Source organism: Lithobates pipiens, unplaced genomic scaffold (genome assembly GCF_037356315.1).
Source record: "Lithobates pipiens isolate NorthernLeopardFrog02 unplaced genomic scaffold, aLitPip1_a1.2 Scaffold_22, whole genome shotgun sequence".
In the NCBI taxonomy this organism is placed as follows: domain Eukaryota; kingdom Metazoa; phylum Chordata; class Amphibia; order Anura; family Ranidae; genus Lithobates; species Lithobates pipiens.
In genome coordinates this window covers 132,254,308-132,273,279 of record NW_027507784.1, presented here as the reverse complement: position 1 = coordinate 132,273,279, position 18,972 = coordinate 132,254,308, and the positions used below count along the sequence as shown (strand labels likewise).

Below are 18,972 nucleotides of genomic sequence, written 5' to 3'. Positions count from 1 at the left end.
AGGAATAAGGGAGTATGCTGGATATGTTCAAATGGCTGTTTTTTTTCTAACACTGACAAAACTAAGTTCAAGTCAAGGGTTCAAAGGGGGTCTGACTGGCGGATTAAGCCACATTACCCCTTGCATAAAAACCCAGACCAAAGAATGTGAAGCAAGCGGTCTTTGAAATAAGACCAATAAAGCTGAGACTTGGCTCTTCATAGTACTCAATGCCAGCTTCATCTCTACCCCTAATTGTAGAAAGGCAAGAATTCTGCCTATGTTATACTTCCAAGGGTGCCAACCCTTGGACTCACACCAGGAAACATAAGCCCTCCAGACTCTATAATATATAGTTCTGGAAGCTGGCTTCCTTGCATTAATCAAGGTAGAGATAACTGACCCGGAAAGCCCACATTTCTTCAGAATGTGGGTTTCAATAGCCAAGTCATTAAATTTAGTGTTTGTAAGGTAGGATGGATGAGCGGGAAATATAGGGATAAGCAGATATGCATCCCTGATGTCAATAGTTGCCGGAAGTTCTTCTCCTTGTAGGATAGAAACCACCGACCTGATCGACTCCATGAGAAAAGAGCAGATCTTCAGAAGCCGATTTAGATTCTTCAGATTTAGAATGGGTCTGACATCTCCACTCGGTTTTGGTACCGTAAAGAGGTTTGAATAAAACCCCAAACCTTGCTCTTCTGTGGGGATTTGTATGATCACTCCTTGAGCCAGTAATCGGTCTAGTGCCAGAAACAGAGATTGCCTTTTCCCTGGATCTTTGGGAACGTTTGACCTCATAAAACGAGATGGTGGAAACGCCGAAATTCTAGTTTGTACCCTAGAACTACCGTGGAGATGACCCATCTGTCCTGAATTTCCTCTTGCCAGACTTTTGAGAACTGCAGAAGTCTAACTCCCCTGCCCGGCGAGTAGGGGCATCTCTTCATAAAGAGGCTTTAGAATTCTGTTTTGCAGGTTTCCGCCCCAGGACTTCTTTTGTGCCTGGGCCTGACCCTGAGACTTTCCTCAAGATTCTGGCGGCAAAGGCCATCGCCACTGCCTAGAGCCGGATGCCCCTGGTGCAGAAGAAAGAGTCTGCTTAAATGAAGGGCATTTATTCCTTCTCTTAACTGGCAAGAGAGTACTTTTTCCACTTGAAATCTTTTGGATGCATTTGTCCAAATCATCCCCAAATAGCCAATCCCCGTGAAAAGGAAAACCAGTCAGGAGCCTTTTACATGGTGCTTCGGCTGACCAATTTTTTAACCACAGGATCCTACGCAAGTGTACTAGCACAATCGCAAGGCGGGACGCCTGGTGAATAGAATCTTTAAAAGGTGTCTATGGCAAAACAGAACGCTCTTGGCAGTTCGGCCAAATCCCAGGCTTGCTGTACAGGAAGCACCTTAAGGGTCTGTCTAAACTGGTCCTTTAGGGATTGACAGATGCCTATTGCGAATGCAGGCTGAGTAACCGCACCTGCAAAAGAAAAAGAGGCTTTTAAACAGGAATTCCAACCTTTTATCTGTTGGATCTTTAAGCATTTGTGCATTGTCAACTGGACAAGTTAGAATTTTATTCACCCTGGATATAGCAGCGTCAACTGCTGGTACATTACATCTTTTGGTGAATTTCTCCTCCATGGGATAGGGTATTGTGAATCTCTTTGGAGGGAGAAAATGCTTATCTGGGTGATCCCATTCAGCATAAATAAGCTGTTCTAGTAATGCATGGACAGGAAACACATGCAAAGGCTGTGAAGGTTTTAAGGAACCCAAAGAAGAAAAACACTTTCAACTGACTCTGTTAGGGGTAGCTTGAAATCGGAACAAACCATTTCCGTAAGAGCTTGTAACAGCAATTTCTCAGACTGTGAGGCTGAAAAGGGTTCATCTACCATTGTTTCCTCTGCAGAGGAGTAAACAGTTTGTCTTTCCTCCTGATCGCCTGAGGACAACACCTCATCCTCTACCTACTGTTCCCTTGGTAAAGGGTCCAAGGTGGGGGAGGGGGGGGGGGGGATCTACCATGCTTCCTATCCTTTGTATGGAGGATGCGATTAAAACCGCTAATCTTCCTTCTAGCCCCAACAGGGTGGAGGAAAAGGCATCTTCAGTCACGTATACAGTGGCTGAGATGTGAGAAGCAGCTGCACCACCAATTGGTTCCAAGGACTCACCCTGGCTTGCCACCTCTGGTATTTCAGGAGAAGATGACAGTGTGGAGGCACGACTGGAGTTCCCAGCACCCGAGGGTGAAGTTTTGGTACCTGTGGTGTCTTTTTTGGGAGGCTTAGTCCTAAGCACAAAAGCAGAGACACTAAGTAAATGCGCTACTTGCTGAGAAATAGTCAAGCAATACAATGCTGCTAATAAAGTTCAGCTTTGTGCTGAGTAAAATGTATTTCCTCTAACTGGGAGTGCCTGTATGCAGCACCTTACGTGCCCCCACCGCTCCTGTGTCAACAGCAGCTGTACTCTCCAGCTATTAGCTGAAGAGAACGTATTTTAAGCGCCTGCGCCGTGTGTCCTCATGGAGGCTACATACCGCACATGGCGCCGTGCTTAAGCAATGCCCCCTCTGCTCATCAACCCCCCCTCCCCCCCGTTTTAAAACTTCAAACAGTTCCCGGGTCTTGTCAGTCAGCAGACCCAGCGAGAGGGGAGGGGAGGCTGGAACAAGGCACACAAATACAATATACAATATAGGGGGGGTGGGGGAGTACAAAGTGTTGTTGTACCCCCCAGCCCCTTTCCCTCATGGGGAAAAGATGCAGAGATGCAAACGTTTTCCTGGATAGGAATCCCCTCTGAACAAAGCTGTATGATGAGACCACACACCTGCTGTCTTAACCATTTGACACAGAGCTGAACTGAGAGGCAGCACACAAAGGTATGTGCATTTACTCCCTCTAGTGGAGAACTTAAGGCATGACAACACTTTACTCAAGGAAGAAGTTCTTAGGCTCCTTATCCTCGCCGCAGGATTCTGCTGATAACAGACAGATCCAACCTTCACCCATGACGGCAGGCTGCATTTAGCAAACCTTCAAGGACTGGTTCCCTTTTTATCGAAGTTCCACTCCCTTGGACCTGCATTAGCACCCCGCCAGGAAAAACTTTAGTGGAGTGGAGTTACAGGCAAAACCTTGTTCTTCCTATACGAGGCCCGGGTCCCATCCACATTGCCCTCAGTGGCACTTTGGATGGATCCTGTCTGTGGAGGCTGTTTTAAATCCAGCAAGGGTCCCTCCAGCGGAGCTCTTCAGAGCACATCTTCACTCGTGACCAACACCTTAGACACTAGCGAAAAACTCTCCTGTACTCCTGGTAGGAAGAGGGGTTGTATAGGGAGTAAACTTCCTGAATTAGGTGTGCTAGTGTCCATCACCTGAAGGTGCCTATATACCCCATATAGTTAATACTATGGCTCTGTGTCAGCAGGGGATCTTACACTTTTTTACCCTCACTGTAGGAAGGAATGGCAGAACCCAAGATTTTCCAGCAGAACATAACACTACCTCCACCAGCTTGTCTTCCTCACAGTGCATCCTGGTACCATCTCTTTCCCAGGCAAGTGACGCACATGCACCCAGCCATCCATATGATGTAAAACAAAACTCCAGCTCCATACACAACAAGCTGCAATGCCCATTTTTTCTGATTTCAACAAATCAACTTCAGGGACTAATTATATATATATATATAAAATGGAGGCGCGAGTTTGGGGTGGAGAAACTTGACTGGCCCACACAAAGTCTTGACCTCAACCCAATAGTACACCTTTGAGATGAATTAGAGTGGAGACTGCAAGCCAGTGCCTGATCTCACAAATGCACTTCTGGGAGAATGATCAAATATTCCCATAGACACATTCTTATACCTTGTGGGCAGCCTTCCCTGAAGAGTTGAAGCTGTTATAAGGTGGGCCAACACATATAAATACATGTGTATGTAAAATGATGCCAATGTTCGCAACTGTAAAAAATAAAATAAAATAAAATGTAACACAAAACTCACCATCTTTATTTCCTTTATCCAGTATGCCATTTAGCTTACTACATAGCTGAATAATATTATCAAGTTGCCTGTTGATCTGCACATCTTTTACCCAGGCTGGTGTGTGGCACAAGGGGCATTCATTTCCAACATTTTCATCCACACAAGTCCTTAAAATACAAAGAAAAAAAAAAATCAAAGGGTTGTTCATAGCTCAAAAATACCCAATCGAAACATTATTTTGTACTGTAAAATATTGATGTTCTACTGTAGCTTAATTGAACAAAACATTACTGTGTCACTTGTAAATAACGATATTCAAATAAATTGTATTCTATGTTCAGGAGCTGGCTTACTTATACCAACATAGAAACTTCGAAGACCTGCTGTCAAGGGGAACCTGCCAAATATGAGAACTATGATTGCCGACTTGTTATTGAATGTGCAAGCTTTGGGGTTGACACCCTTGTCCTTAATTTACTACTTGGTGATTCATGGAGCTGACGTTGGAATTCCTGACCTGCACAACTCCTGGTCAATGACTCATTAAAGAGGAAGTAAACTCTCCCACTCTGATGCTTCTTTTCATTTAGTTCATTATAAGAAGTAATTATCAAACTATAGCCACTGTAATCCAGCCCAAATCATATATTACTTACTGTTTAAAGAAACTTTAAAAAACTTGTTTCCAAGGGTTAGGCAGTGCCATCTTAAGTATTGTTTTCTGAGTCCACAGTGGGGTGCATTTCCGCCCTTACATTGAGCACTTCCTGTACTGTTAACCAAGCCTCCTTCTCAATCCAACATTTCTATGGCAACCCTGCTTCCCTGTTCATAGCCGACTTGTTTTATTTCATAGTATTTACTTGTGCCAATTGTCTAATGTTTGCCTGTGTCAGTCTTATCAGCTTCAGCTGATAAGACTGCAGTAATGGCCAGGTTTACACTTCATGTGATGTCACATGGGGTGTAGGAGGAAGCTCTGAGTGATTATGCAGCCTCCTGGGATTTCAATGGTGTGCCGTAGGAAGTCCTGATAACAGATAGACAAGCACATAGAGAGTGTGCCGTAAATCAGGGGAGATCTGGGCATGCTCAGTGACGTCATTCTAAAGAACAAAAAAGGGATTACAACAATACTAAGCAAGTAAGGAGATATCTACAAGCAGTGTTCATTAGGGTTTTTTTATGCTGATTTACATGGGACAAAGTTGTGGGGGAGAGTTTACAACCACTTTGAGAACAGTCACAAATGGCAATTTTCAATGTTTTGAATTATTATCCTTAAATGGTTAAGTATTGTACATTTTCACTGGACACATAAATGTGATTATTGCAGTCTTCCCTTAAAAATAATAAAAAAAAAAAAAAAACACAACACATTAGCTAGGGACCTCATTCAACTACCATGTCCACCTGCAGTTCTGCAATCATCTGCAATCATCTTCCCAAGCTGGCAGAAGCAGCTTTTCTTCATAGGTCTTAACAGAGGAAGAGCATGTTTGCACAATAAGCTGCCATGAACTTGTATGGACTTGTATGGGGCACTCTACCAAGACCAGAGATTGCCCCATATAGGAGTGTAAGAACCCTCACTTACCAGTAAAGCCAGAGCTTAAGGAAAATTTTTGCATTTAAGATGTAATGTAAAAAAATAAAAAAAATTAAATAAAAAAGCATGGGGCTGACCACATCTGTCTTACTGTGGTTAGTAAGTAGCTGGTAGATATACATTTTAGTTTAGAAAACGAGGGTTTAAGAGGGTTGGTTAGTGCACTTAAACTCTGCTGTCACTGCAACTGCAATCGATGTTCAACCCAGGACTGAAATCCCTGATGTCGCTGTAAACAAATGCGTTGTAGACACAGGACACATTTCAAAGCCAGTTGGCTTCTTCATTCATTTCAAGGCAGTGACAGTGGCTTTCTCCATCTTCAGCATGCTTCATCCCCAGCCGTTGGCCAAGGCTGGTGGTTCTCTGGCTGCCTCTCTGACTTTCTGGCTCCCAATTCACCTTTATGCCATGCCCTCCATGTGAGTGCATTTCTATTTTTAAATAAATTGTCATTTATTTAATCTTTTATGCTACACTATGGGGTTGCTCTGTTCCTTCTTTTGTTTTAACTTAGGGAAAGAGGACTGTCTTGATTTAGTTGTATCCACTCTCCCTCTCTCTTAGATTAGAAGCATCAACCAGAAGCAGCACAGATGGACGATCAGTGGATAAGAGAGGCCAAACTAATGTATTAGTTTATAATAATAAAAACAGCCAACACGTTTCAGGGGTCAGAAACAGGGCTACAACAAAACTCCAGTCACATTTACATTATATAGTGTTTTGTTGCAGCCCAGATTAGCAAACTGATAAATGAATTAGGACTCAAATCCTTTTGTCTGGCCCTCCCTCCATTAGTGCATGCTTTTTATCTGGTAGTCTGCTGGAGCAGCCACTGGAGGGTAGCCTTGTCTGTTGTGAGCAACCCAACCTGAGCCAGTAAGCTCTCCAAATGTTTTTGTCACCTCATTACTTTGAATGAACTCACATCAAAGTCCCAGCTCCTCCTGGATGTTTTTTTCTTCATTAGAAGCAGCACAAAAGCTGTCTGTTCTCCTGCCCCAGCACAATACTGACAACAAGCATTTTAAATGGCACCCTAAGGCCTCTTTCAGACGGACTGTCCGTTCAGGTCCATCTGTCAGTTTTTTTAGGCGGACCTAAATGGACACTCCATAGAACTCTATGGAGCGTCCGATGTCAGCAGTGACATGTCCACTGACATTCGACCCGCTCCGATCCGAAAAAGTGTGACGGAGGAAAAACCTACTTTTCCATCAGTCTAAAGATCGGATCGGGTGACCACGGACTCTACGGTCCATCCTCATCCGATCCCCCATAGGGGAGAGCGACGCTCTGACAGGTCCGTCCCTGCACAGTGTGCAGAGTCAGATCTGTGATCTTCCTACTCAGCGGGGATCGACGGATCCCCCGCTGAGCAGAGCGGGCTCCGTACATGGACAAGTCCGTGTGCAGGAGCCCTAAGGCACATTCCCCAAAGGTGTAGGTCTGTAAAAAGGTACATTTGCAGCCCATTCAAAATTAATGGGATAGCTTATTATAAGGAAGGGGTAGGCAACCTTAGAGAGAAATGGAGATCTACTTGAACAACACTGATAAAGTCAAAGATCACCAGGCAGGGTTAGGGCTGGTTCACACCAGAACACAATGCCAGAAAAGCATGTTCCATGTGCATTTCCTGAACCATGTTCAAAACGTACTGCCTTTGTAATCTACTGCAGGTGATAAAACATTTTTAACCCCAAATGTAGATTGCAAATGCAGTGGACACAATAAAAAAGTATTACAAGAGAGTGCAGGGATCAGGAAGGCGCTGTGCTCAGAATGCAGGGTTTAGGAGAGCGTTGCGTTGTCTCCTACCCGGTGGTTGGCAGGTAGCTCGCGATCTACGGGTTGCTGATCCGGCTATAAGGAAAGGTGCCTACAGCGCAGGAATACATGGATGTCCTCCCAGGATTGCGCTGCCTGTGTGCCCCCTCTGTGATCTCTGAGTCCTTCGGGACACAGTTAATCACAGATTGGGGTAAATGGCCAATCACATTGGCCCTTTACCACGTGATCAATTGTGTCCAATGACAGCTGATGTAAACACAAGCCAGTTATTGGCTTTCCTTTTCTCACACTGACAGCAATGATAATCAGGGCACTGATTATTAGTTTCCTGATTATCAGTGCAGTCCCAACAGTGCCCACCAGTGCCGCCCATCAGTGAAGGAGAAAAATTACCTGTCTGCAAAACTTTACACCAAACTATAAAAAAAAAAAAAAAAAAAAAAAATTCCCCCCAAATTTTTGGTCTTTTTTCACTTGCTTAGCAAAAAAATATAAAACCCCGTGGTGAATAGATACCACCAAAAGAAAGCTCTACTTTAAAAATGTCATATGGGTACAGTGTTGCATGACAGCACTGTAGGAGCCCTTTCATACTGAAAGTGCGGGGGCGTCGGTGGTAAAGAGACGCTAGTTTTAGCGGCGCTTTACCGTAGTTTTAGAGGCACTTTTCACCCCCGCTAGAGGCCGAATAAGGGGTTAAGAGTGCCCGCAAAGCACCGCTGCCCGTTGATTTCAATGGGCAGGGGCACTTTAGGAGTGATTCACCACACCTAAAGCACCTCAAAGAAGCTGCTTGCAGGACTTTTTTTGCTGTCCTGCCAGCACAGCGCCCCAGTGTGGAAGCACTCAGGCTTTCATACTGGGATTGCAGATGAGGCATTTTTAATGTGCTTTACAGGCACTATTTTTAGCGCTAAATGGCCTGAAAAATTTCATAATATGAAAGGGGTTTAAAGCTGAAAAATGGCCTGGGCAGGAAGGGGGTAAAAGTGCCCAGTAAGCAAGTGGTTAAAGTGCATATAGTAAAGCACTGCAAAGGTCTAAATCTGGTCTAAAAGTTAAGATGCACCTAGAAAAACAAACCTTCAACTACCTATTAGAAGTCAGATGATAACGAAAAGTGTAACTTACCTACAAAACACATGTTCACATCCACCCAAGCACACAGGCTGCTTCAACATCAACAAGCTGCAGGAACAAGAAAACAACAATTTAATGAAAATAACACATTAAAGAGACCAAGATGCAGCATTCCTCAGCTATGCTTAGTAAAATAAAATCAAAAGTCATATTGCATAATAAAGACTTAATATGGCGGTATCTTTAATCGCCCTCTCTTTAGCTGTGCTAGTACTATATAGCTGATTTGCACTTTTTCTCTCATCTCTTCAAAGCAAGCACAAGTTTGCCAATTTTCTAAGCTTCTTGACAGCCCACTTGACAAGACACATTGGATACTCTAAGCTTTCCACCATCAAATTTCCATTTGTCCTTACTGTGCTTAGATTGAATTTAGAAAGACATTGGTATCTAGTTGTTGCTCTAGTTATTAGCAGGCATACAAGAATGCTAGCAATAATATTGACGATAACAACACTCTCTATAGGTGATGCCTAAAGCATTCTTCTAGGCCAGGGGTAGGCAACCTTAAGCCCCATACACACTATCAGATTTTCTGTTGAGTTTTTCCTTCAGATTTACCAAAACCATATAATATGAGGTCAAACCTTATGAGTTTCAATTTGTATGCAATCAGGCAGGTCCTTCTACTACATGGTTTTGGTAAATCTGAAGACAAAAAATCAGCAGAAAATCTGATAGTGTGTATGGTGTTTAAGAGAGATTGAGATCTACTTGACCAACACAGATGAAGTCAAACATCACTGGGCAAAGCGTCCTGTTAGGGCCGGTTCACACCAGAACGCAATGCCAGAAAGGCATGCTCCATGTGCGTTTCCTGCACCATGTTCAAAATGCGCTGCCTGTGTGATCTACTGCGGGTGATGATACATTTTTAACCGCAAATGCAGTGGATTACAAAAAAGTCCAGAGATCGGGGGGGGGGGGGCGTTGCGCTCAGACTGCAGGGACTGGGGGGGCGTTGTGCTCAGACTTCAAGGAATGGGGGGGGGGGGCGTTGCGCTCAGACTTCAAGGACTGGGGGGGGGGGCGTTGCGCTCAGACTTCAAGGACTGGGGGGGGGGGGGGGGGGCGTTGCGCTCAGACTTCAAGGACTGGGGGGGGGGGGGGGCGTTGCGCTCAGACTTCAAGGACTGGGGGGGGGGGGGCGTTGCGCTCAGACTTCAAGGACTGGGGGGGGGGAGCGTTGCGCTCAAACTTCAAGGACTGGGGGGGGAGCGTTGCGCTCAAACTTCAAGGACTGGGGGGGGGAGCGTTGCGCTCAAACTTCAAGGACTGGGGGGGGGAGCGTTGCGCTCAAACTTCAGGGACTGGGGGGGGGAGCGTTGCGCTCAAACTTCAGGGACTGGGGGGGGGGGAGCGTTGCGCTCAAACTTCAGGGACTGGGGGGGGGGGGGAGCGTTGCGCTCAAACTTCAGGGACTGGGGGGGGGGGGGGGAGCGTTGCGCTCAAACTTCAGGGACTGGGGGGGGGGAGCGTTGCGCTCAAACTTCAGGGACTGGGGGGGGGGGAGCGTTGCGCTCAAACTTCAGGGACTGGGGGGGGGGGGAGCGTTGCGCTCAAACCAAACTTCAGGGACTGGGGGGGGGGGGGGGGGAGCGTTGCGCTCAAACTTCAGGGACTGGGGGGGGGGGGGGGGAGCGTTGCGCTCAAACTTCAGGGACTGGGGGGGGGGGAGCGTTGCGCTCAAACTTCAGGGACTGGGGGGGGGGGGGAGCGTTGCGCTCAAACTTCAGGGACTGGGGGGGGGGGGGAGCGTTGCGCTCAAACTTCAGGGACTGGGGGGGGGGGGGGGAGCGTTGCGCTCAAACTTCAGGGACTGGGGGGGGGGGGGGGGAGCGTTGCGCTCAGACTTCAGGGACTGGGGGGGGGGGGGGGGAGCGTTGCGCTCAGACTTCAGGGACTGGGGGGGGGGAGCGTTGCGCTCAGACTTCAGGGACTGGGGGGGGGGGGAGCGTTGCGCTCAGACTTCAGGGACTGGGGGGGGGGGGGGGAGCGTTGCGCTCAGACTTCAGGGACTGGGGGGGGGGGGAGCGTTGCGCTCAGACTTCAGGGACTGGGGGGGGGGGGAGCGTTGCGCTCAGACTTCAGGGACTGGGGGGGGGGGGGAGCGTTGCGCTCAGACTTCAGGGACTGGGGGGGGGGGGAGCGTTGCGCTCAGACTGCAGGGACTGGGGGGGGGGGGCCTTGCGCTCAGACTGCAGGGACTGGGGGGGGGGGCGTTGCGCTCAGACTGCAGGGACTGGGGGGGGGGGGGCGTTGCGCTCAGACTGCAGGGACTGGGGGGGGGGGGGGCGTTGCGCTCAGACTGCAGGGACTGGGGGGGGGGCGTTGCGCTCAGACTGCAGGGACTGGGGGGGGGCATTGCGCTCAGACTGCAGGGACTGGGGGGGGGGGCGTTGCGCTCAGACTGCAGGGACTGGGGGGGGGGGGGGGGCGTTGCGCTCAGACTGCAGGGTTAAGGAGGGCGTTGCGCTCAGACTGCAGGGTTAAGGAGGGCGTTGCGCTCAGACTGCAGGGTTAAGGAGGGCGTTGCGCTCAGACTGCAGGGTTAAGGAGGGCGTTGCGCTCAGACTGCAGGGTTAAGGAGGGCGTTGCGCTCAGACTGCAGGGTTAAGGAGGGCGTTGCGCTCAGACTGCAGGGTTAAGGAGGGCGTTGCGCTCAGACTGCAGGGTTAAGGAGGGCGTTGCGCTCAGACTGCAGGGTTAAGGAGGGCGTTGCGCTCAGACTGCAGGGTTAAGGAGGGCGTTGCGCTCAGACTGCAGGGTTAAGGAGGGCGTTGCGCTCAGACTGCAGGGTTAAGGAGGGCGTTGCGCTCAGACTGCAGGGTTAAGGAGGGCGTTGCGCTCAGACTGCAGGGTTAAGGAGGGCGTTGCGCTCAGACTGCAGGGTTAAGGAGGGCGTTGCGCTCAGACTGCAGGGTTAAGGAGGGCGTTGCGCTCAGACTGCAGGGTTAAGGAGGGCGTTGCGCTCAGACTGCAGGGACGGGGGGGGTGAAATGAAGAGTGGTAGAGGACACTGCTATGGGAAAGGGGGGGACACTACTGTGTGTGTGTGAGGGGGGGCTGTGAAGGGGGCCCGTGGACACTATCATGGACAGGGCTACCCCCCACGCACAGTAGTGTCCCCCCCTTCCCATTGCATCCTACCTGTGCACACAGGAGACCGTGAGGTAACAGTTCTGGACAGGGGGTGGGAGCAGGAGCTGGCAGAGTGACTTTTCATATTAACAAGCTGGTAATTGGTTGCTTAGGACCCAGCAACCAATCACCTGTGTGTTAGCGTGAAAAGTTAATTTGGCCAGCTCCTGCCCCTGCCCTCCGTCCTGAGCTTTGCTGGCTCTTGCTCACTGATGACAGTGGCAGAGGCGTGGGGCAGAGAGAGGAGGACCGAAGGTGCCGCAAGGGAGGCTGAGGGCAGAGAGAAAAAGTGTGGGTCAGCAGCGCAGACCCGTTCCCGGTCTACCTGTCACCTACCCATGGTCGACAGGTAGCCCGGGATTGACGGATTGCCGACCCTGTCTCTAGGCAGTCAAATACTGTACGCAACTGAAACAGAGTGTCTTTGTGCAGAGGCGAGGCAGTCATCTTGGTACAGAAGAAGGCACGTCAGACCTACGTCCTAATAACTTGTGATCTCATGACTGGTGGGGGTAATGAGTAGTAGCAGGACAGGTGGAGGAAGCACATACTCACATGATGAATTCAACAGAGGCAGGGAGAGCCTTGAACTGCTGGTCATTGGGTACAGATTGCTTTTCATTAATGAGAACACAGAGCTGTACAGCTGTGATATAACCAACTCTTGTAATCCCAACACTCAGGAGACACATCGTCTTAGATGATCTTAGCCCCCGGTCACATCGGTGAGACTGTCATGCGATTTGATAGTTAATAATTGCATGACAAGTCAAACCTTATTGTTTGTAATGGAAGCAGTCAAATCAGAGTTACACTGGTTTTGAAAGCAATTCATGCCTTACTTTTTGCAAGTTCAGCTGCAACTTGCATAGATAGATATACATGAAACCACACAGATGTCTTCCAAGTCGCACTGACATGCAGTTTGAAATTTTGTGGCTTCAAGTGAAGTTGCACGATTTCAAAGTTTGATTAATGCCACGCTGCACATAAATGAAATTTTTCTCCCACAAATAGATGGACTTTTTTGTGGTATTTGAAAAAAAAAAAAAAAATAAAATAAAAAAGGTCTTTATAAATTTAGGTCAATATGCATTCTGCTACATATTTTTAGTATGAAAATTTTCAATAAGCGTATATTGGTTGGTTTGCACAAAAGTTACAGCATCTACAAACTGTGGGATATATACTGGAATTTGTATTTATTTATCGTGGGACTGCGATATTACGGCGGAAAATCTGACACAAATTAATACTTTTGACACTGGGAACCCGTAACACCAATACAGTGCTAAAAATATGCACCGTCGCTGTACTAATGACACTGGCTGGGAAGGGGTTAAACATCTGGGAGCGATCAAATGTTAAATGTGTGCCTAACCTGCGTTTTTTGTGCGTACTATGAGCTGCTTTCACTAAGGGATGTGCTGGATTGTATTCCCTGATTTAGAGGGAATCAAACTCCAGCACATCCTTGCTGACAGGACGGAGCTCTGCATTTTTTACATATGTAGAGCTTGGTCCAGCGTGTCCACCCATTGGCCGGCACATGCAAATCTCTTTCTGCTGTGACTAATCATAGCAGAAGTGGTGTGCACCTCTACCTGGAAAAGAAGAATCACATACACACATTTTATTTATTATATATTATATACACACACACACACACACACACACACACACACACATATATACATATACACACACACACACACACACACATTTATACACCCGATTCTGCACAGAGCGGCCGCCTTGTAGCGGTAAAGCGAGGTTTACCTTTTCTTGTCAGGATTACAAAACTTTGTTTAGCATGCTCCAACGCAGAGGTTGGGCCCCAATGACAGACACACACAGCTTTTTACCACTAATCAGCAAGAAGAGTGATAAGGAGGGACTGTGCTTTCACGGCCCCATGGCCAAATAAGAGGCCCTTTTGTCTCCATCAATTGTGATTCTGATATGATCTGATTTGTTGTTACTGTATACTTTGTTTATGGTCCGTTTTTTTTTTTTGTTTTTTTTTTTTTTATATTGCTGTTGTCTTATGCCCTGTACACCCGGTCGGACATTCCGATGACAAAATCCATTGGATTTTTTCTGACGGATTTTGGCCCATCTTGTCTTGCATACACACGGTCGCACGAAGTTGTTGGAAAATCCGATCGTTCAGAACGAGGTGACGTAAACCACATACGACAGGACTATAAAGAGGCCCGTAGCCAATAGCTTTCATCTTGTAATTTATTCTGAGCATGTGTGGCACTTTGTCAGTCGGAATTTAAATGATCTGATTTTGTTCTCGGAAAATTTTAGATCCAGCTCTCAAACTTTGAGTGTTGGAAATTCCGACGGATAAGTCCGATGGAGCCCACACACAAACTGATTTTCCGACAACACGATCCGATCGCACATTTTCCGTTGGAAAGTCCGACCGTGTGTACAGGGCATAACTCTAATAGGCATGTTGCCCAAATAAACAACCCTTCTTTGATGTGTCAGAGAGTGCAGTGCTGCCTAGTGGGTCACTAGCACAAGGAACATCAGCGGGTAAACAATACAGCCCTTCAAAAGGTTTTATGAAATCTAAATATATATTTAAAACAAATCACAAACTACACTAGGAAATGCACAATTTGTGCCCGTTCAAATATTTTATTGTTTTCTTAGTTCAGTTTAATTAAAAATCTAGGAATAGGAATTACAGCTGGAACAGGACTCTATACTCACAATAAATAAAACAAAATTCCCACTAAGGCCCGGTTCACACTGCCGCAACTTTGAAGCTGACATTCCAGCGCAACTTTGGCACAAGTTGCATACGACTTCCTTAACCACAGAATTTACTTCCTTCCTGACCAGACCACTTTTTGCGATTCAGCACTGCGTCGCTTTAAATGACAATTGCGCCGTCGTGCGACGTGGCTCCCAAACAAAATTGATGTCCTTTTTTCCCACAAATAGAGCTTTCTTTTGGTGGTATTTGATCACCCCTGTTTTTATTTTATTTGCGCTATAAACAAAAATAGAGCGACAATTTTGAAAAAAAAAAGCATTATTTTTAACTTTTTGCTATAATAAATATCCCCCAAAAATATATAAAGAAACCATTTTTTTCCTCAGTTTAGGCCGATACATATTCTTCTACATATTTTTGGTAAAAAAAATTTTAAAAAAATTCGCAATAAGCAATTATTGATTGGTTTGCGCAAAAGTTATAGCGTTTACAAAATAGGGGATAGTTTATGTCATTTTTTTTTAAATGGCGGCAATCATCGATTTTTATCGTGACTGCGACATTACCGCAGACACATGGGACATTTTTGACACATTTTTGGGACCATTGTCATTTATACAGCAATCGGTGCTATACAAATGCACTGATTCCTGTGTAAATGACACTGGCAGTGAAGGGGTTAACCACTAGGTGGCAGTGTAAGGGTTAAGTGTGTCATAGGGGCGTGTGGCTGTGTTTTCCACATCACTGATCTCTGCTCCAATCACAGTGTCACTGTTTCTAGGCAGAACAGGGAGATACTTGTTTACTTAAGAATCTCCCCGTTCTTCCTCTCCGTGAGGCGATCGCGGGTATCCCCCCAGCTATCAAGTCCACGGGACCCGCGACTGGACTCACGGAGCCTCCCGTGGGCGCGCGTGCCCCCGCTGCCTCTTAAAGGGAAATGTACAGGTACGTGATTCTGCCTGTACGTGCCCTTCTGCCAACGTATATCAGCGTGAAGCGGTCAGGAAGCAGTTAACAGAAGTCAATGCAAGTTGTGCCGAAGTCGCACCAAAGGTAGTGCAGGAATCTTTTTCTAAGTCGGAGCAACTCAAGTCGCTCCAATTAGAACTGTTCCATTTCACATAATGGGGTGCGGCTTGTCATGCGACATGTACTTTCAAAATGGGAGCGCATGTCACACCAGTGTGAACTGGGCCTAAGAGCCCTTGCACACCGACAGATAGTTTTAGAGGCGCTTTTCAGGCGCTAGCGGGGTGCTTTTAAGCCCTGCTGGCGACCACATAAAGGGTTAAAAGCCTCGTTGCTGAGGTGCTTCCGCAGCGCTGCCCATGGATTTCAATGGGCAGGGTGCTTTAGGAGCGGTATATACACCGCTCTTAAGCACCCCAAAGATGCTGCTTGCAGGACTTTTTTTTTTTTTTTTTTTTTTTTTTTTTTTAAGTCCTGCCAGCGCAGCGCCCCAGTGTGAAAGCACTAGGACTTTCACACTGGGACTGCAGATGAGGCATTTTTCAGGCTCTATTTTTAAGGCTTCATTCAAAAAACGCATATACAAATGTTTTTTTAATTACAGGTCTAAACACAGCTGCATTGTTTTGAATGGAGCCATTCATACAGGCAGGTAAACATGTACTGCATTCAGATTCCTAAGAGTAATAAAAAGTGCATCTAAGAACATGATTTTGTGCACTTACATACTCTATATTACCAAAAGTATTGGGAAACCTGCCTTTACACACACTTGAGCTTTATTGACATTGCAGCCTCAGTCCATATGGTTCAATATTGAGTTGGCCTACCCTTTGTAGCTATAACAGCTTCTGAGAAACAACAGAAAAAAAGTCTGGCGGCAGGAAGCTGGGACATTTGTAGCATTGGGGGACAACATCAGGGTCCTACTTGTGCCCAATAAGCAGCGATATGGATGAGCACACCAGGAGAGGTGTGAATATCAATGCAAACAGTCAATGGCAACCATAAAAAAGCGCTAGTCAGGATAGTCCTGTGCGGACAGATAACCATGCAAAAATCAATAAGATAAACTATTTATTGATTTATTAATACCATGTGATGATTTAAAAACAGTTAAAAATCTCCTTGCATGAATAGATGACAATCAACTTGCTCACTGCTGTAGTGGTACCTTATGGTGGTGACCACAGATGGACTGGCTTGGAGAAGAATTGCTGCAGTGGTGGACATGAGGGTTCCACCACTGCAGCAACTGTTCAACAAGCCAGTCCATCTCATAAATCAATATATGGTTTATCTTATTGATTTTTGCCTGGTTATCTCTCGGCAGAAGACTGTCCTGACTACTGTTTCATGGTTGCCATTGACTGTTTAACTCTTCTGGGAAGGCTGTCCACAAGGTTTAGGAGTGTGTCTATGGGAATGTTTCACCATTCTTCCAGAAGCGCATTTGTGAGGTCAGGCACTGATGTTGGAGATGCCTGGCTCGCAGTCTCCGCTCTAATTCATCCCAAAGATGTTCTATCGGGTTGAGGTCAGGTCTCTGTGCAGGCCAGTCAAGTTCCTCCACCCCAAACTTGCTCATCCATTTGGGTGTAAGGGCAGGCGCCCCAATACTTTTGGTAATATACAGTTGTATTTTATATACTTTTTTTTTATAGGAATTACTAAATGGCAGACCACAGCCTGAACCTGGACTGAGTGACAGTTCTATCAGGATCATCAGCCAGCTAGCCCCCAGTTCAGGCTCCTCCCATCCTCAGCAGTAAATGGTTGATAGGCCCACCGGAGTCCTAACAACCAATGATGTCACGTGCATGCCCCGACCTCTGGCATCACAGGAGGATAGAAGTAGAACTTTGTGCACAGCTGCAGCCTGCTCCACCTCCCGCCCTCTGCAGTTGAAAGCTGTAAGAAAGAACTCTGATGTAAAGGGGTGCAATGATGTGGATGCCTGATGTAAGGAAGCACTCCAGGGGGACCCCCCGACGCAAGGAGGGGCGTGGTGACTGGGACCCCCCGACGCAAGGAGGGGCGTGGTGACTGGGACCCCCCGACGCAAGGAGGGGCGTGGTGACTGGGATCCCCCGATGCGAGGGGGAGCCAGGTGCAGGGGGCACGCTCTGCCAGGGACACCTGATGCAAGGGGATAGTAAAAGTTATGTTGGTTGTCACTGTGGTGCGGGCATGCACAATTTTAAAGTGTGACACGTTTGGGATCTATTTACTAGGTGGGACACCATCGTTTATATTTTACAATATTGCATTCATTTTTTTTTTTTTTTAAGTGCATCTTTATTTTCTTCCCAAGAACACGTGTGAAAAACTGCTGCACAAATACTATGTGACATAAATTGCAAAACAAATCCATTTATTCCCCAGGGTCTCTGTTTAAAAATAAATAAATTATGTTTGGGGGTTATAAGTAATTTTCTAGCAAAAAAATACTGATTGTTACATGTAAACAGAAAGTGGCAGGAAAATCCTGATGTGCAATTGGCCCAACACCCTGGGTGTGTATTTCAGAGTCCTGACCAATATGTGAACTGTGATTGGAGGAAGTACTCCCCCCTCCCCCTCTGGAGCATTACAGGTGATGTCAGCAGAGAGGGCAGGCTGTGAAGGATCTGAGGATCTCTTTCCTCCAATCCCCGGTGACCTCATAGAGATGTATGGGAGCAGTGTCCGCTCTCAGGGGTCACATCACATGTACACTCTGACTGCAGCAACCAATCACAAGCCCCTCAGACTACACACAGTGACTGTACATGTCCTCCCAGCCCTCCTATAACAAGGTATAGATCACACACGGGACCTTCCCAGCAATGACTCTCCTACCATTCAGAGCAGTGCAGTCTCCCCTCCAGCTCCCGCACTGCGGCTCGGGTCCGGCTCCATCCAGCCATGTGCTGTACCGTGCCGGGGTCCTCCCTGTCCGGAGGTCGGTTCCCAGATCGGACACGTAAAGCCATAGCGGGCACACAGCGACTCAACGCCGGGCGGAGACTTAAAAAATGGCGGGAGATGGAGGAGAGGAGGGGCGTCCTGGAGGACACGGCGCGCATGTGTGAGGAAAGTGACACACGGGGGTGTGTCCGGAGACAGAGCGGGGTGAGGGGTGTCTGCGCTTAGCCCCCCCAGACAGAGCGGCATGAGGGGTGTCTGCACTTAGCCAGCCCCCCCCCCCATCGATAGAGAGAGGTGTGTGCGCTCAGCCCCTGCAGACAGAGCAGGGTGAAGGGTGTGTTATCAGACTGCCACCCTCCCCCAGACATAGAAGAGTGTGTGTGCGCTCAGCCCCCCCCCAGACATAGAGGGGTGTGTGTGCGCTCAGCCCCCCCCCAGACATAGAGGGGTGTGTGCGCGCTCAGCCCCCCCATCCCCAGACATAGAGGGATGTGTGTGCGCTCAGCCCCCCCCCCCCAGACATAGAGGGGTGTGTGCGCGCTCAGCCCCCCCATCCCCAGACATAGAGGGGTGTGTGTGCGCTCAGCCCCCCCCCCCCAGACATAGAGGGGTGTGTGTGCGCTCAGCCCCCCCCCCCAGACATAGAGGGGTGTGTGCGCTCAGCCCCCCCCAGACAT

At 47.5% G+C, this 18,972-nt stretch overlaps 1 protein-coding gene across 1 annotated transcript in view; it reads right to left on the bottom strand.

Moving 5' to 3' along the window:
• BARD1 (BRCA1 associated RING domain 1) overlaps positions 1 to 18,418 on the bottom strand; it is a 146,419-nt gene extending 128,001 nt beyond the window's left edge. Inside the window, exons 1-3 of the mRNA XM_077448326.1 lie at positions 18,227 to 18,418; positions 8,524 to 8,580; positions 4,005 to 4,153 (exon numbers count right to left, since the gene is read on the bottom strand). Of these exons, the coding sequence (XP_077304452.1) occupies positions 4,005 to 4,153; positions 8,524 to 8,580; positions 18,227 to 18,360 (340 nt within the window). The 5' untranslated portion in view covers positions 18,361 to 18,418. The remainder of the gene's footprint in view (positions 1 to 4,004; positions 4,154 to 8,523; positions 8,581 to 18,226) is intronic.
• Between the last annotated feature and the right edge of the window lie 554 nt (positions 18,419 to 18,972).